Source organism: Saccopteryx bilineata, chromosome 4 (genome assembly GCF_036850765.1).
Source record: "Saccopteryx bilineata isolate mSacBil1 chromosome 4, mSacBil1_pri_phased_curated, whole genome shotgun sequence".
Classification (NCBI taxonomy): domain Eukaryota; kingdom Metazoa; phylum Chordata; class Mammalia; order Chiroptera; family Emballonuridae; genus Saccopteryx; species Saccopteryx bilineata.
In genome coordinates, this window is record NC_089493.1 from 103,207,815 (window position 1) to 103,233,172 (window position 25,358).

At 39.1% G+C, this 25,358-nt stretch overlaps 2 protein-coding genes across 4 annotated transcripts in view; one reads left to right on the forward strand and one right to left on the reverse strand.

Annotated features, from left to right (window-relative positions):
- Positions 1-5,305, forward strand: part of AP4S1 (adaptor related protein complex 4 subunit sigma 1) — a 58,172-nt gene extending 52,867 nt beyond the window's left edge. The window contains exon 7 of the mRNA XM_066277666.1: positions 4,875-5,305. Coding sequence (XP_066133763.1) covers positions 4,875-5,003 — 129 coding nt within the window. The 3' untranslated portion in view covers positions 5,004-5,305. The remainder of the gene's footprint in view (positions 1-4,874) is intronic.
- A 4,240-nt stretch (positions 5,306-9,545) lies between these two features.
- HECTD1 (HECT domain E3 ubiquitin protein ligase 1) overlaps positions 9,546-25,358 on the reverse strand; it is a 107,917-nt gene continuing 92,104 nt past the window's right edge. For all 3 annotated transcript variants that reach the window (XM_066277662.1, XM_066277664.1, XM_066277663.1), the window contains 13 exons: positions 24,599-24,653; positions 24,205-24,387; positions 23,606-23,813; positions 23,437-23,522; positions 23,095-23,222; positions 21,568-21,769; positions 19,236-19,373; positions 17,285-17,892; positions 16,123-16,201; positions 15,905-15,998; positions 15,136-15,286; positions 11,320-11,464; positions 9,546-11,215 (listed from right to left, as the gene is read on the reverse strand). In XM_066277662.1, coding sequence (XP_066133759.1) covers positions 11,078-11,215; positions 11,320-11,464; positions 15,136-15,286; positions 15,905-15,998; positions 16,123-16,201; positions 17,285-17,892; positions 19,236-19,373; positions 21,568-21,769; positions 23,095-23,222; positions 23,437-23,522; positions 23,606-23,813; positions 24,205-24,387; positions 24,599-24,653 — 2,215 coding nt within the window. In that variant the 3' untranslated portion in view covers positions 9,546-11,077. The remainder of the gene's footprint in view (positions 11,216-11,319; positions 11,465-15,135; positions 15,287-15,904; positions 15,999-16,122; positions 16,202-17,284; positions 17,893-19,235; positions 19,374-21,567; positions 21,770-23,094; positions 23,223-23,436; positions 23,523-23,605; positions 23,814-24,204; positions 24,388-24,598; positions 24,654-25,358) is intronic.

Here is a 25,358-nt window from a genome sequence, read left to right on the forward strand (position 1 = left end):
TAGAGCGTCAGACTGGGATGCAGAGGACCCAGCTTCAAGACCCTGAGGTCGCCAGCTTGAGCGTGGGCTCATGGTTTGAACAACAACAAAAAAGCCCACCAGCTTGAACCCAAGGTCGCTGGCTCCAGCAAGGGGTTACTCGGTCTGCTGAAGGCCTGCGGTCAAGGCACATATGAGAAAGCAATCAATGAACAACTAAGGTGTTGCAATGCGCAATGAAAAACTGATGATTGATGCTTCTCATCTCTCTCCTTTCCTGTCTGTCTGTCCCTATCTATCCCTCTCTCTGACTCACTCTGTCTCTGTAAAAAAAAAATAAATAAAAATTAAAAAATAAAATAAATAAAGATACATTCCTGTTCAGTGGCACACTTAAGGAGAGGCAATTCTAAGCCTGTAAGAGCACAGAAGACTGGATCACAAGGAGGGCACCCAGGATGAGTCTCCCTGACGGGCATCTGTGCAGCAGTCGTTGATTTTCTGTGGGGAATGTGGACACCCTGGCCTTTTGCAGCTTATCTAATTTCATGGGAAATTGTATTAAAATATAAATAATGAGAGCAAGTTTTTTCCTACCCTTGTGTATTAAAGGACTTGGCTTAACTAAGATCTTATTTTAAAAAATCAAAACAAATGATTGAGACCAAAGTCTAGTTAGAAATTCAATTTCTAGCCTGGGCTCTGCCTTGGAAGTTTCCATGGGCCCATTTGAATATATGCTGCTCGGTTTCTGTTATGAAAGGATAATCAGGCCAACACAGTGGTGTTAAAATACCTTGTTGAAAGAGTTTTATGCCTGACCTGTGGTGGCACAGTGGATAGAGCATGGACCTGGAACACAGGTCGCTGGTTCCAAGTTCCGGGCTTGCCTGGTTAAGGCACATATGACAAGCAGTCGATGAACAACTAAAGTGAAGCAGCTATGAGTTCATACTCTTTGCTCCCCTGCCCTTCTCTCTTTTCTCTGTAAAATCAGCAAATAAAATATTTTAAAAAATAAAGTTTTATGATCCATAGATCAAAATTCCAGTGTAGAAACCACAAGCAGTTCAATCACTTTAATTAAAATACCTATTTAAGGTGGCACTAATATTAGTGGAGTCTCAAGATGTCCAACTCCTATCTACATTACAGAGAAATTCAGAAAGGCTTCCAGGTTTCAGGGTGAGGAGAAAGTGGGGCTTTATGAATCTGATCCTTGGGAGGCTGTCTGTAGTTCATGTCAGCTCCAACTGTAGGGTGCCTTTGAAGGGAAACAAGTTGCCTTAACCTGTAAGTCAGTCAGGTTTAGTATAGCCTGAAGGTAGGGCCTTCTTGAAATAGTAATTTTCAGTTCACCACATTAGTAGACCAGCTGCATAGGCCTTTCTTGCTTTGTCTTATTCCTAATGTCAGGGTTGAAATATGTGTGTCCATTTATTGCCATGGGACTTGGCAGATCAAATATTTTTTGGTCCCTGCCTACCTGGCATATAGCCCAAATGCCATTACTCTTGGCCTCACCCGTGTGCACAAGTTGCTCATAAACCAAATCAAGATGTGACCAACAGCTGGATTCCTTTTTTAAAGGAGTCACATGATTCCAGGGGAGAATCCACTTTCAGGCTTCTGCCTCACATTGGATTTGGTCTGTGGTTTCCCTATATAGTGCCAGAAAGCTGCATGATTGTGAGAGCTTTGAGCCAGATACTCAGATAGACAGTCACATGCCCACAGTACAGATGACCTCACTGAGCAACTCATGTTTCCAGAATGTTGGGAAATTCAGGCTAGTTGAAGAACCATGTCCTCGCAATGTGAGGTATCAATGGTTGATATGATTCAGCAGTAAATTCTAACGTGAATTTCAAAATAGTTGGTCAGCTGCTCAAGGGAACATCTGAATTGCTGATCATCTGGTTGCCAAAGCTAGAACAGTCTTCAGAGCAGCTTGATCCCTGGACCCATTCAATTCAAACAGATTAAAATTAGATCTCCTGCCTGACCAGGCGGTGGTGCAGTGGATAGAACGTCAGACTGGGATGCGGCGAACCCAGGTTCGAGACCCGAGGTCGCCAGCTTGAGCATATCTGGTTTGAGCAAGGCTCACCTCAAGCAAGGGGTTACTCGGTCTGCTGAAGGCCCATGGTCAAAGCACATATGAGAGAGCAATCAATGAACAACTAAGGTGTCGCAAGGAAAAACTGATGATTGATGCTTCTCATCTCCATTCCTGTCTGTCTGTCCCTATCTGTCTTCTCTCTCTCACTAAAAATAAATAAATTTTTAAAAAAGATTATATTTTGGCCCTGGCCAGTTGGCTCAGCGGTAGAGTGTCGGCCTGGCGTGCAGGAGTCCCGGGTTCGATTCCCGGCATGGGCACACAGGAGAAGCGCCCATCTGCTTCTCCACCCCTCCCCCTCTCCTTCCTCTTTCTCTCTTCCCCTCCCGCAGCCGAGGCTGCATTGGAGCAAAGATTGCCCAGGCGCTGAGGATGGCTCTGTGGCCTCTGCCTCAGGCGCTAGAATGGCTCTGGATGCAACAGAGTGACGCCCCAGAGGGGCAGAGCATCACCTCCTGGTGGGCATGCCAGGTGGATCCCGGTCGGGCACATGTGGGAGTCTGTCTGCCTCCCCATTTCCAGCTTTGGAAAAATGAAAAAAAAAAAAATATATTTAAAAAAAATAAAATTAGATTTCCTGTCTCAAAGAAAATCATTTTGGATGAGCCGACATTCTCAAAGACAGGAAGGTTTTCACTGCCCTTCAGTGATTATACAGGGGGATTCTACAGGCCATTTTCCATGCAGACACCTGTGCTCCCAATTCTGCCTGCCTCTGTACCTGACTGGGTCTGGTGAACAGCACTGAGTCAAGGGCCTAATATTTCAGTCCCAATTTGGCCATGGACAAAGCAATCATCTATATAATTGGAAGATATTAACAGGTATATCAAAATAAAGCATTTTTTTTCTGGGTCACTTAAGGACAGTTCCCATGGGCTCCTGAAAAAGTTTATTCTGCTGAAGGACTGTGTGCACAGAGCTAAATGAGGCATCACTGCAGAGCCTAACAGAAACTTAAGTCATCCAGAGGGCTGCCTCACTCTCTACAGATGTACTTTACTAAACGTATACAGTAGTAGACGTGACATCTGAAATTACTGAAACTCAGGTAGTAATGATTCACTTTACAAAGATTCACTATTGAGTATGACCTCCCGTGGTGCGTTTAATAACTCATTTATTGAATGAAGTTTATTTGAAACAACCTGTTAGCTGTTTGATTTTTTTTAACACACCAGGATAATACTCTTTAGAGATGGAAACTTAGAATTCATAAACACTCAACGATCATCATCTCATTCCAGTTCTCCTTTTTTTTTTTTCATTTTTTTCATTTATTTTTTATTTTTATTTTTTACAGAGACAGAGAGTGAGTCAGAGAGAGGGATAGACAGGAACGGAGAGAGATGAGAAGCATCAATTATTAGTTTTTCATTGCGCGTTGCAACACTTTAGTTCATTGCTTGCTTTCTCATATGTGCCTTGACCGCGGGCCTTCAGCAGACCGAGTAACCCCTTGCTGGAGCCAGTGACCTTGGGTTCAAGCTGGTGGGCTTTTGCTCAAACCAGATGAGCCCGCGCTCAAGCTGGCAACCTCGGGGTCTCGAACCTGGGTCCTTGCATCCCAGTTCGACGCTCTATCCACTGCACCACCGCCTGGTCAGACTAGTTCTCCTTTTTTTAAAAAAAGGTTTTATTTATGGAGTTTTACAGAGGTGGGGGGAGAGAAGTGAGGTGGGGGGTAGAGCAGGAAGCATCAACTTGTAGTGGTTGCCTCTTGTATTTGCCTTGGGGTTTCAAACTGGCAACCTCAGTGTTCTAGGTCGATGCTTGACCCACTGCGCCACCACAGGCCAGACCCTTCTTCTTTCACAAAAGGAAAGTTAGGTACTCGAAGGGTTTCCTGGTGAAAGAATTCGGCTCCAATTAGGCAGACATCATAGACTACCAGTATTTCCTCTTCCCCCATGCCCTGGACTAACTATCCAGTAAGAGCCATCAGTAAACTAAAGTGGCTCCATAATTCTCAAAGGAGTATTTTTAGAACTTCCATTTATAAGAGGTACTATCTTGAAATTCAGAGTCTTTACCTACTTGGGAATTGAGTCAGCTTGCCTACCCTTCATCATTCATTTCTCCTTGTAGTTATTTTTTCTTCAGGTTGTCTGACATAGAAGATAGCTTAAGATGCAAGTTGTAGAGGCATTTGTTTTGGGGTGGAGGTTTGAGTACCAAATGAGGGTGTATACTCAGAAGCCACAGGCCCCTCCTAAGAAATCTGGAAGGAGAGCAGTCAAGGCCAAACTTTGGGCTGAAAGTCCAGTTACTGGCAATTACTAATGATGTGACCTTGGACAATGACTTGAGCCGGTTAGCTTCTGTGTAAAATGAAGATAACATGCAACATGTTGTAAAGAAGACTGAAATAACATGTAAAGCCTCCAGTATACTGTATTCAATAAATCTTGGCTATTTGTTATTGTCTGGGAAAACAACATTGTTCTTGAGGCCAGGTCATGCTCTTGCCAAATGTCAATTGCCATGTTCTCTAGCTCTACGTAGATTTCCTTCTCTCTCTGGCTAAAAGGTGTAGCTGTTTCATTTCTACGCCTGCTGTCTAGTTAGCTTAATCTAAGTGAAACTAGGAGTATGTGAAGGTAATAATTTAAAATAGGGACACTTAAATTTTATCTCAATTCTGTTAAAAAGAAAAAAAATATGATCTTCATACTTAGACTAATTTACACTGGAAAAATTTCAGGCTGAGCTCTACGTTATTACTTATTTCATGTAAACATTTTTACAACTAATTTCCTTAATGCGACCCTAGATAATGTTTAATTTGGATAAAGTACACATCATTTTGGATGAGATGGTGTTAAATGGCTGCATTGTAGAAACAAATCGGGCAAGAATTCTTGCCCCTTTACTAATTCTTGACAAGATGTCAGAAAGCTGAATGACGGAAGCTGTGCTGGGCATCTCTGTCAACATGGGAAATGAGAACCCCGGACGTCTCTGCATCTGTAGCCCAAGAGAATCTGCAAGAGGACACCATTGCAAAATGAGGCATCCTTCCTCCCAAAGACATTTCAAACAGATGTTTTTCACAGTTCCTAAATGGAAAACAAAACAATTTTAAAATACAACGTACGAAGAAAATTTTTTCTGTAAGAGATGTTTTATTTTCTAACCATTAGCACCCCTACACACTCTTGTTTAAATTTTGTTAAATAAATTTAAAACTGACTTAAACACACATAGCACTTTGTCTTCTGAATATGACTGTCTAACGACTATGCTGTACACCTGAAAGTGCCGTAATTGAAAAATACAATTTCAAAAAAGTCAAACCTTTACCTATTGCGTGCCTGATGAAAAGAGCAGAATTAAATTTTATTTGCCAGTTTCTAAAAGCCTGAGATCAATTTTTTTTTTAATTTTTTTTTAATTTATTCATTTTAGAAAGGAGAGAGAGGGGGAGAGAGAGAGAGGAGAGAGAGAAGGGGGGAGGAGCAGGAAGCATCAACTCCCATATGTGCCTTGACCAGGCAAGCCCGGGGTCTTGAACCGGCGACCTCAGCATTTCCAGGTCGACGCTTTATCCACTGCGCCACCACAGGTCAGGCCGCCTGAGATCAATTTTATGGGCACTTGGCAATTACCATGCCACCATGTACTTAATTATAGAGAATGTTACTACCAAATAATAAATGGTTGAACATTAATAGAGAGCCCTTACCTCCCAGGGCACTGGGCCCTCAGGCTACTGCCAGGGGTTTGCCCTGCCACCTGGATGCCCAAGAGGAAGGAAGGGCAGCGGAGGAGCCCACGAAGAGACTGGAGAGCTGGTCAGCTAAATCTGTTCCTGCAAAAAGGGGAAACAAATCCAAAAAAGGCAGCAGGAAAGGATAAACCTGCAGACAAAAACATGCAAACAAAAGGGAAAAGGGGAGCACAGGGAAAACAGGCCAAAGTGGCTGCCTAGGCCCCTAAAGAAGCTCTACCCTCGGAAAACAAACTAAAAATGAATTGAGTCCAGTCTCAGGTGAAGCAGGAGGAAGGGAGCCAAGTCTAATTAATGTCGTCTCATGTTTTATCAGCTGTCCCTCTCTCCCCTCTTGTACAATCCAGAGGAATATTTCATCAACTATTTTGTAAATGCAAGTTTTTAGTAGTTCTAGAAACATTTTGAAGGAGAGAATTCCACTTATCCCATTTTTTAAAGTGTAAATTAAATGCTTTTTTAAAGAGGTAAAATAACTTGCTGGCTGTCAATTTTTTGGTACAACCAGAAAATAATGGGATGTTGAATATGGGAGGTTTCGACTGTCTTGGGTGTCAGCTTAACACTCCATGGATGGGGGGGGGTAGTTTTTATATCCTCTAATACAAAGCATACTACATGGCAATTTGGAATGTCTTTTACAGGAAGGGAGGGCGAGGGTGGACAGATGAGAAGCATCAACTCATAGTTGCGTTATTTTAGTTGTTCATTGATGGAATCTCATATGTGCCTTGACCAGGGGCTCAAGCTGAGCCAGTGACCCCTTGTTCAAGCCAGCAGTCTTTGGGTTCAAGCCAGCAAGCCACGCTCAAGCCAGTGATTTCGAGGTTTCAAATCTAGGACCTCAGCATCCCAGGCTGACACTCTAGCCACTGCACCACCACTTGTCAGGCTAGTATGTATTTTAAATTACTTCTAGTCCCATGTTTTTGATAAAATTGTTTCCTAAAGAAAACCACTCCTTGAACTTGGCTCTCCTTGTCAGAATACTGTGCACTCTGTAACATCTTTGGTGTGGCAGTTCAGTGTTCCTGCATTGTTAATGTGCTACAAAAGACTGAAAATTTGATTGTGAATTGGTGGGACTTTGATCTAACAGTGTGTCAACATTTGAAGATACTGGTACTTGATGTTCTCTTAAGGAAAATAAGCTTCCAAACTTTAAGCTGGAAAGTCCCTGGAATAACTATTTAGACTAGAATCACAACTACATGACAGCATTTTTGGGACATATGTTAAGAATTGTGTAAAAATTGAAACACCTGTGTACTTATCCTCAAAATAGCCAATACAGTATCAATTATGAAAGAAAAAGAGAGCCCTTACAACTATCCTTTATGCATATTATAAAGTTTGTCTTATTAGAAAACTTATTTTTTGGCCCTGGCCGGTTGGCTCAGTGGTAGAGCACTGGCCTGGTGTGCAGAAGTCCCGGGTTCAATTCCGGCCAGGGCACACAGGAGAAGCGCCCATCTGCTTCTCCACCCCTCCCCCCCCCCTTCCTCTCTGTCTCTCTCTTCTCCTTCCGCAGCGAGGCTCCATTGGAGCAAAGATGGCCTGGGCACTGGGGATGGCTCCTTGGCCTCTGCCCCAGGCGCTGGAGTGGCTCTGGTCGCAACAGAGCGATGCCCCGGAGGAGCAGAGCATCGCCCCCTGGTGGGCAGAGCGTTGCCCCCTGGTGGGCATGCCGGGTGGATCCCGGTCGGGCGCATGCGGGAGTCTGTCTGACTGTCTCTCCCCGTTTCTGGCTTCAGAAAAATACAGAAAAAACAAAACAAAAAACAACTTATTTTTTGTAAAAGAAATTTAGTTCAAAGTTTAAAAATAGAATGCAATAAAAGGGTATCTCTGTTTAGGATGGTATGAAATGAACCCCGCCCCCCAACTTATTCCTTCTACTCCTTCTGGAACTTTCTGAAGCAAAGAAAACTGCTACAGCCTGACCTGCAGTGGCGCAGTGGATATAGCGTTGACCTGGAGTGCTGAGGTTGTCGGTTTAGACCCTGGGCTTGCCTGGTCAAGGCACACACAAGAAGCAATCAATGAACTAAAGTGAAGCAACTATGAATTGATAATTCTCGTCCGTCCCCCCCTACCCCCCCCCCCGGTAAAATGAATGCATTTTTAAAAAAAATCTTAAAGAAAAAAGAAAAGACAACTGCTACATAGCTATAAAAGAGCAATGCCCCAGTCCCCCAGCCCCGACCTTTTTATATGTTTTTGCTGCTCAGTCAAAAGTAGGACATAGAGAACTGTCCGAGTTAAAAAGAAAGAAAAAGCGCACAAGTTTATGTGCATGTAAGCACAGGGGGGCAGGTGGGATGAAGAAATAGAAATAGTCTTGGTATATTAAATTACGGTGCCAGCCAATGGAATTCCAAGAGCTCTTTCATCTACAATACTCCCCAGCAAAACATAAACATTCTAGGGTACTAATAATTCATTCAGTAGTTTTTTTCTTTTCTCGTGTGAGTGGAAAGGGGAATTTTAAATTCTTGATCTGTTTACATATTTCAAAGTTTGTATCTGTAAAGACCCAGACATCAAGTCGATGATAGACTCCAGGTATCAACCTGAGTTGTTTTGGACTCATTCAGTAAGGCAGAGTAAACACTTCTGACCTTCAGGACCGGTGAGTGGTGTGGGTGTGGGTGTGTGGGTGTGTGTGTGTAGATTTACCTTTGCATTAAGTAGCCACGGTCTGGGGAAAGCCCAGCCTAGATCACAGTGCTGTAGAGGTCTTTTGGAGACATATTAGCTGGGAAACACTGTCCTAGTTGGTAGGCACTTAAGGTAACTGCTGAAACTGGTACACCAGAAGTAACTAGGGAGTGAACAAAATTAATTTTTGGGTCACACCAAAATAGCATTTGAATAACATCTTGGCACAGATTTAAGTACCTTGAGAGAATAACAATTAAAAAATATATACTAAGTAGATACTAGAGGAAAAAATACTCAAGTACCTGGTATATATATGTGGAGACCCCAGCAGATGGCTGGTAGCACCTGACAATGGAAAGTGAACTGCAATGTGACTCTGTCCAGGCTGTATCATCATCTCACAAGGTTAATGCTGAATTGTGACTACCAGCGTTCAGTGATTTTCACACTCACGAATTCATGTCCCAGACTGGTCAGCTTTACCTTGTTTCTGCACTTTCCTTTCTACAGGAAGACTCCTGACATTTCACACAGTTACTGACTTTGTAAGACTGTCAATTTTATGTGCTGTGGCAATGTGCTAGCCCACGATTCAGCAAATTTTTCTGTAAAGGATAATAGTAACTATCTTAGGCTTTCTGGGTCATATTGGTCTCTGTTGTGCCAATCAATGTTGTACACAAGCAGCTGTTGATAATACATAAATAAGCTTGGCTGTGTTCTAATAAAACTTTATTTATGGATACTGAAGTTTGAATTCATAAAAATTTCACATCATAAAAATATCCTTTTGATCTTTTTTTGGAATCACTTAAAAAAATTAAAGCTATGCTTAGCTTCTCTAGACTATATAAAAACAAGCAGCAGGCATAGTTTGCTAATCTAGGCTATTGACAGACATTTTAGAGACTTAAATAATGGCAATACTATGCACAGATACCAGAGTGTAATTCTAATACTAGTATCAAGCTTTAGTCATGCATCCACGACTTTATTGAAACAATCACCAATCACTGTTTTTTGGATTAAAGCATTGGTCATACATTTAAATATTGCTATTATGTTTTATTTTAACTTTTATTCTCACAGAGAACTGTGAAGCTAACAATAAGGTAAATTACTTAAATGCTGCCTCCGATTACATAGTCACAACATTCCCATGCAGAGAATTAAAAACAGTACTCAAATGACTGACTATGGGGGGAGATATCTCTTCTAATGTAGAAAGGGAACATACCTTTTAAACAGGTAAATAATGGGCAATTCCAAACAATGCTTTTCACTCCTAAAAAAGCCATTTGGCTACATCAAACCTAGCAACATTTCTTTCACCTAAATGCACAGGTGTGAATAATCAGTTGAGTTTGGAAAATGGAAATAGAGCTCCTTCTTTAAAACCAGAAAATAGCAGTATCCTGGTTTCTTTTCAAGCTAATACAACACTCAGCAATCATTCTTACATCTTAGATTTACATATCCCTGCAGATACAATGGTAAGCAGCAGATCTGGTATTTTAATATTAACACAAACAAATTGGCCACTTTTAGCTGAAGAATACTGTAAGACAACACAACAATTAAATCACAATTAAGCATGTGAGCATATTTCTAACTCCAGTTTCAGTAAGTGTATTTATGTGGAAAAATACATTTCTTCATGTATTAATTTCAAAAAACTAAATCTTAATGATTCAAAATGAAAAGTATCTACTTAAGCTCTTAGGTCTGGTGGTTGCAGTGAAATATAGTCACATAACACAGTTTTGTACGCTGCAAACATTTTAATGGTTATTATTGAGCATACATTTTGGAAATTTTTTACTTCAAACTGCAACAAGTTAAATAAATGTTTATAATATACAAAGAAAATACAACCAAAAGTAAAACTCGCTTTAAGTGTGCCTTGCATCTAGACCAGTGTTTCTTTCCTTTTCCCCTTCATATATCTTTATTTTTGAACTGCACCAACACACTTAAGAATTTGATCTTTATAGTATGGCATTTAGGAAATAAAAATATACTCCCACCTCAAAGAAATAAAAGGTTGTGCATGATTATATGCCAAACAAAGAAAGAACACTAGAATACTCTGATAGTGCAGGCATCATTAAAAAGAGAGGTTGGGGGCTTGAGATGCTCATAACTCTCTATGTTTTAAGGAAGCAGGATTTTTGACCAAGTAGCCTAAAAGCCAGCAAAACAGGGATCAGTGACAGCAAGTGTAGTGTATGAAGTATGAAATGACAAATTTTACACAAATACACTGTTAGAAATTTATGAGTGAACACTGAAGATCTGAGAAGCTGCTCTTTGGAACAGTCAAGTAGGACCACCTTATTCCAGTCACATAAGCCCTTGCAGCAACACAGTGTTCTGTGTTATATACTTGCTGGCTGGGTAGTTAAAGGATTTGTTTTGTCATTAGCAGCTAACAAACTTATTCCACATGTTCTTAAAGCCTTAATGGTGGAAAAAGGGCAAGTGTCATTAGTGTGGAGGATCACAGACTTCTCTTCACACAAACACAAGAGGCTTCACTAGTATTTTAAAAGTCTCTGATGTCTTCCATTACTCTCAAAAGCTCAATTGAGATGAAAGCCTTTTTCCATTGTAGCAGCTAGCAGGCGCTCTCTCATGATTTCCTCCGAAGAATACTCCGGCAACTTTAGATAATGAACACATGTATTCACTGATGGATAGCTTGCATCAGTAGCATCAACCTAGAGACAGAAAAGTGAAAATAACAGAGGACCATGGCTTTAAATATTTACTTCTTGCCATCCTTAAGTAATAAGTTGGATTCCCCATTAGCGAGGGTCTGTACCTTGCGTACAACTGTGAGTCTGGGGTGCAGATTAGCCAGTCCACCTGGAGGCAGAGTTGAACAACCTGTGGTAAACTGCAGGAATGCTTTCCTTTCATCTGAAGACATGCTACATAAAACCCTCACAAACCGCAGGAAACCAGGGCTAGAAGAAGAAAAATACACTTTTATTGACAGCTGATTTAAATGAAAAATACCACCACTACTTTGTAAGCCAGCAATAACCCACCCCCCAAAAAAGTATCTACATGTCAGAATTAACAGCAATGTCTATAGTCTCTTAGGTAAGTATGAAATGAGCTGACACAAATAAGCCTAACCAGGCAGTGGCACAGTGGATAGAGAGTCGAACTGGGATGCAGATGACCCAGGTTCAAAACCCCAAGGTTGCAAGCTTGAGCACGGGCTCATCTGGTTTGAGCAAGGCTCACCAGCTTGAGCCCAAGGTCGCTGGCTTGAGCCAAGGGGTCACTTGGTCTGCTGTAGGCCCTCTGGTCAAGGCACATATGAGAAAGCAATCAATGAGAAACTAAGGTACCGCAATAAAGAACTGATGCTTCTCATCTCTCTCCCTTCCGGTCTGTCTGTCCCTCTCTCCTCTGTCTCTCTCTCTCTCTCACACACACACACACACACACACACACACACACACACACACACAAACTCCTTCAAGACTCTCATGTACTCAGTAAGAATTGAAACACTGATGGAATATAGGGATCAAACATGCAATAAAGTCAGCAAACCTCAAAATACACTTACATAATTTATCCAAATATACCTAAAATTATCAAAGGGGATCTGAAATAATCCACTTTGCAACAGTGAAATAAACTACCACTATATGCCAAAACAAGGAAGAATTTCATTTATTACAAGCAGAATCAATCAATAGGAACAGTGCTTTAATGACTAGAAAATAATATGATGGGGAAGGGGACTTGTGGAGTTATTTCTTATTCTGGGTACCAATTATACAGTTGTGTTCATTTTGTTAAAATTCTCTAAGCTATCCATGCAATTTGTGCACTTATCTGTTACACTGCAATAAAAACTTTACTTTAAAAAAATGCTATATACCAATGTCATTTAAGTTTAAAATAATTCATAACATTTTCTCATTTATATTAGTTTGGGAACTTTTTTAAAAAAGTAACATATAGGGCTTGTAGTTTTAACCCTTTAAGTAGTGAGTTTTTTCATGCTTGCTAACCCCTGGGAGTAAGTGTTTTTTCAAAAAATGAAATTAATTCCAATTAGAGTTTTAGTAACTTAAAATTGTTTGATAACCAATTTATGGAAACAAGAGGAACATAATTTTGCCTTTATTTAATGTTACCTTACACATTTTCAAAATAAAAATTTTTGTACGATCGTACTCTGGACGGTCAGGAAGCATGAGGACATACATGAACATTTGTACTACTCAAAGGGTTAAATGTCAGAGATACGGAAAAATTAGTTGAGAGACTGTTTCAGATTAAAAACATTACAACAGCTCTGGCTGGGTAGCACATTTAATTACAGAATTCTCCCAAGAAGCCAAGGCTGCGGGTTCGATTTCCAGTCAGGGCACATACAGGAATCAACCAATGAATGCATAAACAAGTGTAACAACACATCAATGTTTCTCTACTCTCCCTTCCTCTCTCTAAAATCAGTAATATATATATATATCACAACAAAATACAGTTTCCTGATACAGAAGATACAGGACTTGTCAGAAGTGTTATTAAAGACATCACTACTAGAATAGGGAGGACAGATTAGTTACTAGTATAGCATCATGAATTTGCTAGCTAATGTGCATACATGGGAGAATATCCACCTCAGGAAACGTACACTAAAGTGTTTTGTTTTTTAACAGAGACAGAGAGAGTCAGAGAGAGGGATAGACAGGGACAGACAGACATGAGTGGAGAGATGAGAAGCATCAATCATTATTTTTTCGTTGTGCACTGTTACACCTTAGTTGTTCATTGATTGCTTTTTCATATGTGCCTTGACCGCGGGCCTTCAGCAGACCGAGTAACCCCTTGCTCGAGCCAGCGACCTTGGGTCCAAGCTGGTGAGCTTTTGCTCAAACCAGATGAGCCCGCACTCAAGCTGGTGACCTTGGGGTCTCGAACCTGGGTCCTCTGCATCCCAGTCCGACACTCTATCGACTGCGCCACCGCCTGGTCAGGCTGTTTGTTTGTTTTTAATTGAGAGGAGGGGAGATAGGGAGACAGACTCCTGCATGTGCCCTGACAGGGATCCATTGAGCAACCCCCGTCTGGGGCCAATGCTCGAATCAACTGAGCTCTCCTCAGCACCCTGGGCTGACGCTTAAACCAGTCGAACCACTGGCTGCAAGAGTGGAAGAGAAGCAGATGGTCGCTTCTCATGTGTGCCCTGACCAGGGATCAAACCTGGGACATCCACCAGCAGGCCAATGCTCTATCCATTTAGCAAACTGGCCAGGATCACTAAAGTATAAAAGAATGAAGGGACATGATATATGCAACATTTTCAAATGGTTCAGAAATAATAATGCACTTGTGTGTCTACACATACATATACATTTATTATGTGTTGGTAGGTGTGTGTGTGTATAAAGACAATATAAAGAAATACAGCAAAATATTAAAATATAGTTGGAGTCTGGATAAGGAGAATTCTTTCAACTATTTTTTTTTTAATTTATTTTTTATTTATTCATTTTAGAGAGGAGAGGGAGAGACAGAGAAAGAGAGAGGAGAGATAGAGAGAGAGAAGGGGGAGGAGCTGGAAGCATCAACTCCCATATGTGCCTTGACCAGGCAAGCCCAGGGTTTCGAACCGGCGACCTCAGCATTTCCAGGTCGACGCTTTATCCACTGCGCCACCACAGGTCAGGCTCTTTCAACTATTCTTAAACTTTTCTATAAGTTTGAAATTATTTGAAAATAAAAGTCAATATATAAGCAATAAAGCCTAAGGGTTTACAGTTGACCCAGTTCTTAAAATAATGAATTAAAACAGTGAGAAAAGGAATCTTAATATTAGCCAACACCCAGTTGTCTTTTTGTGTAAACTTAGTCTTATTAATGGATATGCATCTTGGTAATGGTGAGTCTTAACTGCTTTCTCACTTTATAAATGTAATTCACTGGCCAGGCCTGTGGTGGCATAGCAGATAGAGCATCGACCTGGAATGCTGAGGATGCCAGTTTGAAACTCTAAACATGCCCAGTCAAGGCACATACGACAAGCAACAAGCAATCAGCAAACAACTAAAGTGAAGCAACAATGAGTCGATACTTCTCATTCCCCCATTCCTCTCTTTAAAATCAATCAATAAAAAATACTTGAAGAGGCCCTGGCCAGTTGGCTCAGTGGTAGAGCGTCGGCCTGGCGTGTAGAAGTCCCGGGTTCGATTCCCGGCCAGGGCACACAGGAGAAACGCCCATCTGCTTCTCCACCCCTCCCCCTCTCCTTCCTCTCTGTCTCTCTCTTCCCCTCCCGCAGCCGAGGCTCCATTGGAGCAAAGATGGCCCGGGCGCTGGGAATGGCTCCTTGGCCTCTGCCCCAGGCGCTAGAGTGGCTCTGGTCGCGGCAGAGCAACGCCCCGGAGGGGCAGAGCGTCGCCCCCTGGTGGGCATGCCAGGTGGATCCCGGTTGGGTGCATGCGGAAGTCTGTCTGACTGTCTCTCCTCGTTTATAGCTTCAGAAAAAAAAAAAAAAAAAAAAAACCTTGAAGAAAAAATTTTTAAATGTAATTCACTGAGTCAAATTCTTTAGATATCATCGACCATTTGATTTGGAGACAAATTTTATAAAATAATGAACACATACCTGTCACGTGTATAACCCAACTTAGGTTCAGTATAATTGATAATATCCTCTGCTGCCCAGGATGGTGACTGGTTTCCACAAAGTATCATTTGGACTTCTTCATGGCTGAAGGAACTTAATTTCTCCATTGGGAAAACTTTATTAAATCCATCTACATTATGTAAACAGCAAAAAGACCACGCACAACTCAGTTTCTAAATCACAATTTTAAAATGCCAAATTTAAAATAAAAATATTAATAAATCTTTTGAATATATATATATAAATTAAAACAACTAGGAAAAACTGTTATCAAAAATGTGAAAAGAGAAAATATTCAGTCACTATGGTCAGTGACCAAATTCTAATAATTTCCCATTCTGTCATATAAGCCAGCCAAAGCTATGTTCTCATTTTCAAAACCAGTAAGTTTGGAAACAGTCTAATATATTTTGTTTCAATCTTCACCAGAAGAACTTAGGTTCTACCATGGTTTCATTCATCCTCATCATGTACTGTGGAAAGAATGCAACCTTACAACCACTAACAAAGGAAGAAATGGAGCCAAAAGCAGGTCCCTTGTTACTCAGAAGGATTGAGTTGAGGGTATGCTACAGCTTGCAAATGTTCCAACCTATTCTAAGTACTATGCAGGACCTAATATCTGGAAGATAAAAAACTAGAAGGCAAATATAGAGATTACAAGCAATTCTTGACCATAGCAGTGCCTTAATTTCAACTGTCTCAAAGTAAAAGGAGAGAGATTAAGTTAAAGAGACTTAAAAATCACCTCTAAAGGCTTCCATCTGTTTCTGAATACCCGTATGCATACAAAAATCAAACATCAAATCCACATATTCTTCTGCATTATCCATTGTTATCATCTGCAAAGGAAAATTTGCCAACATTATTTTTAGTATCTAGGGATATTTCAGTAGTGACTAATAACTGGTTTCAGTAAGAGGACGATTCCAGAACTTAAAGCTCTATGAAAAGCAAAATTTTTACCTCATCTTCACCACTTGGCTTGAGATCCACAGCTGTAAAACCATATATTCTTGAAGAAGGGCAAAACTGAAAATTTAAACTGGAAGAACAAAACAGGATTTAGATTAACATTTGGCTACCACTGGTATTTAACTTTTATAATATTGCTGCCCAAACCATATCCCCCCCCACTTCAACATCAGTGTACTAGCTTAGATATTAAGTATGAGGCTTTTTTTTAAAATGCAAACGGCAAACATAAAAACTATTAGGCCAAACCTGTTTACCAAACCTGGCTTTTCAAAGACTGCATGAAACCATTACCTTTCCATATTTCATTTCCCCCTATGGCACAAAAATGAATAAATGAAAGATTTTTGCAATGAATTATAGTAGCAATGTGTTTACAAGGTTTTTTTTGTTTGTTTGCTTGCTTCACTAAAGTTAATTGTGCCACCCTCCCATCAACCCCTGAATATAAGGAAGGGAGAGAAACTGGGAGGGAGGGAAAACAAGCCTTATTATAGTCAACCCAAAACCAGAGTAAAACATACCAAGGCTATAATAATTACATGTATATAAATTAACAGAATTTTATCATAGACTTGCAGCATTTGAGTTAGTTAATGTAGCCACTGAAGCCCTGGCCAGATAGCTCGGTTGGTTAGAGCACAATCCCAAAGCACAGAGGTTGCCGGTTCAATTCCCTGGTCAGGGCACATATAGGAACAGATCTATGTGCCTGTGTGTGTCTCTCCTCTCTCTCCCCCTCCCTTCCTATTCTCACTAAAATAAAAAAATTTATAAAAATTTTAAATGCAGCCATTGGGAATAAGGCTTACTTACAAAGCAAGCTTTGCTAAGTAGGCTATGTATTTAATTACCTAATAAACTTATCAAAATATTTTTGGCTTTGGACTTTTTCACACAAGATATATACATTACATTTGACAAATCAATAATCTTTCAGAGGTTTGCTGACTAATAAACTATACTCTGGTACTCTGTCTTTGTATTACTAGCAAATCAAAGGTTCAAATCAATAATCAATGTTTCCTATAGCATATTATTGGTCTTAATAGCTTTTTTTACTCATATATTGTAAATTAGTGGGGACAAAGAAACAAAACTATTAGAACCTATTCATCTATGAGGTTGAAGAATGTTTATATAAAAAGCTTACCCTAAATCCTCTATGCTAAGTGGAGGCCCAGATCCTGATGGATTCTTCAGCACTAATTCCTGTAATTTTGTGTTTTTCTCATCTTCAGAAAGACCTTTGTTGCTTAAAATATGACGCCTCTTGATAGCAAGGTCTTTTATTTCCTTTAAAAATCTGGCTCTATGTGGGTTTACTAGTTCAAAGTCTTCCCAAGTTAAAATTCCATTAAACCAAGCTGGAGGCTTTGGTTTGGGGGGATCCAGAATAAACTCTGACTTTGAATCCTCTTCAAAGCTTCCCACTGAGAGTGAATCATGACCTTCTTCTGTAGATGCTTCAGACTGACTTTCAGTACAGTGTAAGTCTCTGTCACCTCGTGACTCATAAATCAGTTTACTGATATTGCTTTTAATGTCACCCATACACATAAGTTTAAAGAAAGGCTTAGAAATAGGTAAGTCCACAAGTCTATTGTCTTGAATACATTTGGCCAAGAAAATTCCAAGGAAATGAAAGAGTTTTGTGATCCTTTCAAGTTCATCACTATCTTGTGGAAATGGTGCCGTGAACAGTCCACATGACCTCTGCACATAGTATCCAGGAGGTTTCAACCCACCTCCGAGGTCAACCTAATTTTTTAGAGGGAAAATTTAAGTAAAATTAAAAATCCATAAACATTAAACATCTTCAATGTAGTCATCTAAAAGTACTTACATATACAGTAAATTACCAAGTTACAAACATCTGGCTTAAGTACAACTCATATTTACAAATGGAGCACCATAAGGGCTATTGGTATTCAACTGCAGTTGGGCATCAGTGAAAACAATATCGTAAGAGTTACTTGACTCCCGCGGCAAAGAACTAGCCAATAGTTCTTTGGTAATGAAGACCTTATGGAACTAGAGCAACAAATGCTATAGCATTTAGGGAAGAAAACAGGGACCTAGAGACTCCAGAACCAAGAAAGTTTTCTGCAAAAGAGTTAGCTTATGCTTTTTGTCTCACTGAAGCAGGAATGGCAAAGATAGAGAAGCAATATCCTGATACAGAGAGGTTCATCAAAGTTAACCATACAGTTACTAAAGGCCTGAGATGCTACAGGGCCATTTACAATGAGGAAAGGGAAAGCTCTGTGCAAACCTCCCTGAGGCCTACTTCAAGAAACTGACTCCAGCAGACTCAGACCCTGACTTTCTAACACCAGTCTGGTCCTCTCCAAGTCCATCATTTCTGCATCATCAAAAATTGTTTAAGGTTGTATTTGAAAATGTTTAAGTATTTATATGCAGAGAAAAGTAAAAATAAAGACTATGTTACAATAAACATCTAACTTGCATTTAATAGGTAAATGTACCTGTTTCAACTTACAAATTCAACTTAAGAACAAATCTACAGAACCTAGCTCGTTCATAACCCAAGGACTTCCTATATACATTTTATTAAATTATTTTTTGTGACCCTAGCTGGTTGGTTCAGCAGTAGAGCACTGACCCAGTGTGTGGAAGTCCCAAATTCAATTTCCATCAGGGAACACAGGAAAAGTGACCATCTGCTTCTTCCCCCCTTCCTCTCCCTCTCTTTTCTCTTTTTCTCTTCCCCTCCCACAGCCATTGCTCGATTGATTTAAGCACACTGGCCCAGGCACTGAGGATGGCTCTGTCAAGCCTCCACCTCAGGTACTAAACAGCTCGGTTGTGAGCATGGCCCCAGATGGATGTTGCCAGGTGGATCCTGGTCAGAGCACATGCAGGAATCTGTGTCTGTATCTGCCCTCCTCTCACTTCAAAAATATATGTATATATTTTTTGTGACTAATATTGTCCTTTAAAAACATTTTAATATTAAGATTACTGAATAATAAATTAAGATTCAAAAAACCTGGCTTGTATTCTAAAAGCATCACTTTTTTTTTAATACTTTCCAAAAGCAAAATCACAAATCAAATCATTTAATGGAAAACAAATCTTACATGACGAGACTCATCATCTGGAAAGTTATCATCACAAAGCCAAGCTCCCAAGTCAGTTCTCTGGAATTCTGCTGCCACAAGAGCATAAAACTCTAATGTGGGTCCCAAGCCAGTTCCTTCTTCTCCCAAAAATTCAACCTAAAATATTAATGAGTAAATTATAGGAAGAAATTAGCTTAAATGATCCCATTCTTGTCAAAATTAGTCACATCCAATTCAGTGACAAAGCTCTTTTATAGTAGCAGTATAATATATACAAACAACATGGAAGTTTTTTCATGTTTTTTGTATACTATTACATGTTTAAACACTATGATAAGCATTATTCAAAAGTTACTTCTCCCAACAATCCTACAAAATAGACTGCAATACTTTCTCTTTATCCATGAAAGATATGTTCCAAGATTCCAAGCGGATGCCTAAAACCATGAATAGTACCAAACCCTATATATACTCTATTTTTTTATAAGTACCTATGAAAAGTTTAATTTATAAGTTAGGCACAACAGGAGAGTAACAATAATAATTAAATATAACACTATACTTAATGAAAGTTATGTGAATGTGGTCTCTCTCATATATCTGATAACTGAGACACCTAATAAGTGCCTAACAGGTGTTTATTTCTGAAAATTTTCATTTAATATTTATTGTTGGACCAGTGTTGCTTGAAAGTAACTGAAACCACAGAAAATGAAACAATAAATATGGGCAGACTACATCTTCTCTTTTTTACACCACAGGAAACCAAATTTCAGAAAGAAGGACAATCATTTGTTTGAGGAAAATGATGGTGTACAGATTTGCATGTGTCTATGCAACACCAAAACCTAAACTCTTCCACTTATTTCTGACTTCAGGCTTTCACTTTAAAGGTTCTTATCCATACTCTACCTGTTCAAAAAACAATTTGCAGCAGCTTAGAAAAATACATAATGAGGCCCTGGCCAGTTGGCTCAGTGGATAGAGCATTGGCCTAGGGTGTGGACGTCCCACATTTGATCCCCGGTCAGAGCACACATGAAAAGTGACCACCTGCTTCTCTTCTCCTCCCTCTCCCTCTTCTCTTTCTCTTGCCCTGTCGCAGCCAGTGGCTCAATTGGTTCGAGTGTTGGCCTCAGGCACTGAGAATAGCTCATTTGACTCAAGCATTGGCCCCGGCAGGGATTGCAGGGTTGATCCCAGTCGGGGTACATGCAGTTGTCTGTCTCTCTGTCTCCTCTCCTCTCAAAAAAACCCCCCACACAGTGCATAGTAAAACTAAATAAACAAATAGTTGAAGATTATCTAGGTTAGAGGAATACATGGGTAGAAAGAATAGGCTTTATACATTTTCTAGAGATAAAGTTGTCATGATCAATCTGTAATCCAAAAGATGAGCCTGCTGAATGGTTTAAATCTGTTGACAGGAGAGAGAGTTCGTCCATTATCCCTCAGATAAGAAATAAGATATATAAAATATATAATCAATTATGTCTAGAATACATCTCTATTGTAAATATACTGAATTTCATACTGCCATTTATTACATCTGTCAACACAGACTAATTATAATACCAAGCACAATTTAAGTGAAACAATATTATAAAAATGTGCTCCAAAAATGTGTGTCTAATAGCATAGCTTAATATAAACATAACATTTAAGAGTATCAAAAGGAATCCTTTGTACTATTATTTGGTCCAGGCTTTGTTAAGAAATGGAGCCCTGGCCATTTGGCTTAGCGGTAGAGTGTTGGCCCAGTGTGTGGAAGTCCTGGGTTTGATTCCTGACCAGGGCACACAGGAGAAGTGCCATTCTGCTTGTCCACCCTTCCCCCTCTCCTTTCCCTCTATCTCTCTCTTCCCCTCCCACAGCCAAGGCTCCACTGGAGCAAAGTTGGCCGGGGCACTGAGGATGGCTTCATGGCCTCTATCTCAGGCGCTAGAATAGCTCCAGTTGCAACAAAGCAATGGCCCAGATGGGCAGAGCATTACCCCCTGGTGGGCATGCCGGGTGGTTCCAGATTGGGCACATGCAGGAGTCTGTCTGCCTCCCTGCTTCTCACTTCAGAAAAATACAAAAAAAAGAAATGAAGAAATGGTAGTATCCTTCCAAGAGATCAAGCACTTGCCCATCTCAAGAGTAAAGACATTCTTTGATGCTCATGAAATCTCAAGATCCTGATCCCTGAGGTGAGCTAACACCCTCTTATAAAAGACGTTCTGCAAGAGGAGGCCTTGCAAAGAAGGTAGAGAAATACCTCCACTATCTAATGCAGTTTTTATGCTGTGGAATACACAGACTGGTTGCTTCTGTTTTCCTATATACAAACACATTTTATATGAGGCACCTCAAGAACTGATTTCCGATCTGCATGTATTTGCATGACGTTCTCAGCCCATTCCATCAGTGATTCACCACGTGGAACTTTCACTCTTTCATGCTTGAGACGACCAACTCGAAACTCTCCCGGATCATCTCGCCTTACACTACTTGTGGTCCTTGTTCTCTCCACAGTGGCTTCACGTCGGTTTTGTAACCACACTATTGCTCTGGAATAGAAAAATATCTATGTAGCTGCAGCAAACAGCAAAAATTTAATGAACTACAAAATTAGTATATAAAAATATAAACAAACATTTCCTAATTAGAAAAACTAAAAAATGGTTAAGCTATCTTTATTACTTTGATACAAACTGAAAGCCACTGTTAAAATGGTATTTTGATTTTGAGAGCATTTTTTCAGTCTGTTGAGATCTCAATCCCAGGTATATCCTGTTTGGCTCAAATAAATTCTAATAATAAACTTATTAAAAAAAATTTTAAATAGTAGTGTGATTTTAAAACATTTTCTTTTTAGCAACACAGAGCTAACCCATCTAGGGTTGGTTAAACTAGGAATAAGATGAAAGATCCACTCTCATGTATACATGTTACAATTTTTTGGTAATCTCAACTCAAGTAAGTACTTTGAGAATCAATTTGCTCATCTATAAAACAGCAATCATAAATAAATGCCATTTATCACACCAGGACTATAGTTCTATGTACACAAATGTTTTATAAACGGTACAAAATGATATAACATAACTTATTCAGGAAAACAAATAGTTCTATTTTAAATTATAACTTTTTAAAATCTAACTCTGAACAAAACACCCAAAAAAGTCCTGCCCTCATGAAAGTTTTATTTAGTAGAGACAGAAAAATAAAAATAAGTAAAAGATGTAGTATATTAGATGACCAGTGGGGAGATATATTTGCAAGCGTTTAATTGGATATTCCTAGGAACTTTAGCAACTAATTTATGTAAGCTAATCAAGAACTGTACAGTAAATGCTAGCTGACAGAAAACAATCTTGTCTGACCTGTGGTGATGCAGTGGATAAATTATCAACCTGGAACGCTGAGGTCTGCAGTTTGAAACCCCAGGCTTGCCCAGTCAAGGCACATGTGAGAAGCAACTACTACGAGTTTGATGCTTTCTGCTCCTACAACCCTTTCTCTGTCTCTCCTCTCTCTAAAATCAATCAATAAATATTTTTTAAAAAGGAAAGAAAACAGTCTAGTTGGCCCTCTGTACCCACAAATGTGGAACCCACGAATACAGAGGGCTAAGGGACTTGAGCAACTGCAGGCTTTGATCCTCAGAGGAGGTCCTGAAACCAACCTCCCACAGATGCCGAGGAATGACTGTACTCCAACCTACACTATTCCAAGAGAGCATATTTCCAACTGGAAACAAAATATTTCAATTTTTACAAAAACAACAACTAAACATATTCCCTTCATCAGTCTTGATATAAAGTATATTTGTATATTCTGAGCATATCTAACATTAAAAAAATTCTAAAAATATAAAGGATACACCTCCTACCTTGATGCACCAAATGCAGTACATGTGAAATAAAGCTGTCTAGTTTCAAACGGTATTAGAAAAGGACACTTGCTGGTTAACTGTTCACACCAATCTGGCAGAGCACCACTTGCCAATGCCAATGGTTCCTGAAAAATAACAATGTCTTAAGGCAATTATTTAAAAAGACAAAAGGAAGCTAATTCTTAAATGTACTGTAATTAAAACTATTGCAAAGTACTATATTGTACAAATCACTGAATCAGAGGAACACGAGAGATGATGGGAGGCAGTAAAGGAAGGAGAGGCAATACTTTGAAAATCCAACAATTAGAGATTGAAGAGTTTATCTGATTTTATTACCTCAATCTGCTGCAAAATTTTTGTTGTGATTTTTTTGCTAGTGAATTCATCTGGTGGGAAAGTAAACTGAGGCTGCTCATCACCTTCTGTAAAATTAACAAAATAAATAAAAAAATAAACTGACTTGCTTTTTAAAATGCTATGGAAATGAAATAGGCTTCTTACACACCTTCTTGGGATATTCTTGAATAAGGGTCACTTGCAACTATATACAAAATGCGCAGAAGCTGAAGGACATCTTCTACTCCACAGGAATTCTGTCCATTGCCTGCTTTGGCCTGAGGTTGTTCTTTTGTCAGATTAAGAATATCACTACTTTGAAGAGTAGAAATGGCCCCCTGGTTTATGCCAGACTTTGTTCCATGCTCACAAAAATCCTGAGGAAACAATTAGCCAAACTAGCCATTAGTTACATTTTCAAGAAAAGCAATATATCATATAATTATTATTACGTTAAAAAGGTTGGAATTTAAGAACTGCCTTGTTTTTAAATAAAAAGGATATTACTCCAGTAGAAAATTAATAGGTTCTAAACCATTAAAATTCCCAAATAAAGTAAAACTACTATAAAGCACAGTTAAAATTACGCACTAGATTCCAATGCCATAAACCATATTTGAAATTTTAGCACTGGCATATTAATGTTAAATCTACCTCTTTTTTTTAGTATTAGATTCCAATAAAACTCTTCCTTAAGAATCTTTGAAAGGTGCAAAAATAAAGCACAAAGCCATTCCCAATGAAAAGTGTTTTAATGCCAGTATATACCTTATATGCAGCTATGAGCTGAGAACAATTTCTGTTTTTCCTAATACTTTTATTAGTGCCAGTTAATTTCCAATGGCGAAGGAAAGCGGCGTCGGCATTCTTCTGCAGGTAGGTTATCAAGTCATTCTTTGGTAATTCATCAGTGCCAAGGTACTGTTCCACATGCTCTATAGACCAACAGCCCTAAAACAGGGAAAACCAAATGTTGGCCTTTCCTGATCATAAAGTCTATCCTAGTTCACATGCATTACGGAAGGTAGCTTTAAGATCATGCATTTAACCTGATTTAAAGAATTCCATGTTAGTGATTTTTCCCTCAACTGTTCAACTGACAGTGTTTTTCTTTTTTTTCCTAAATAGTTAAAAATAAGAGCCATTTAAAAAAATAACTTACCATTTTTTCATTTTCCTTTTCTTTGTCAGAATCCTTCATCTCTCTGTACATGATTCTAAACATGAAGATATAACTCAAGTTAATTCATAAATCAAATGATCTGTGGTTATTCGCAGTAAGACTTTAGTTTTTTAAAAAAACAAACAAATGATGCCATTCATTAACCATATGCTTATATTAAACACTAAACTCAGGGAGAATTTATGAGAAAAAATATTAATTTGTTAAATAGTAGAAAATAGCACAAATCATATTCCTGAAAGTTATGCTTTATAAATTCAGCATTATTACAAATAAAACATACATCAAAGCCTGAATTTATAAAGATATAAAGTAACATGTAAGGCAGTTGAGATTAAATTTTAAACTCTAATAAAAATTGAAGGACGACTGGCATAATGACCTTCTGTTCTTTCTCAAAAGGACCTAGATTACTTCATTTTATAGGTAATATTGAGCACTTTCTACATCACAAAGAGTACTGAACATTTCACATTTATTAATTCACTGATTTCTCACAACCACTCTCATTTTACAGATTAGGAAAGTAAGATAATAAAATGTTAAATAAATTTGCCCAAGGTTACTGATCATCATTTGCTGGCTGAATGAATGGATGAACGAACGAACAAAGAGAGGTAAGCTTAACTCACAGACCCCAAAACAAGTAACAAAGAGAAAATATTTAGTATTTCAAACACAACCCCAATCAAAGAGTTCAACAATTATTACATAGAAATTAGTTTTAACTATTTCTAAA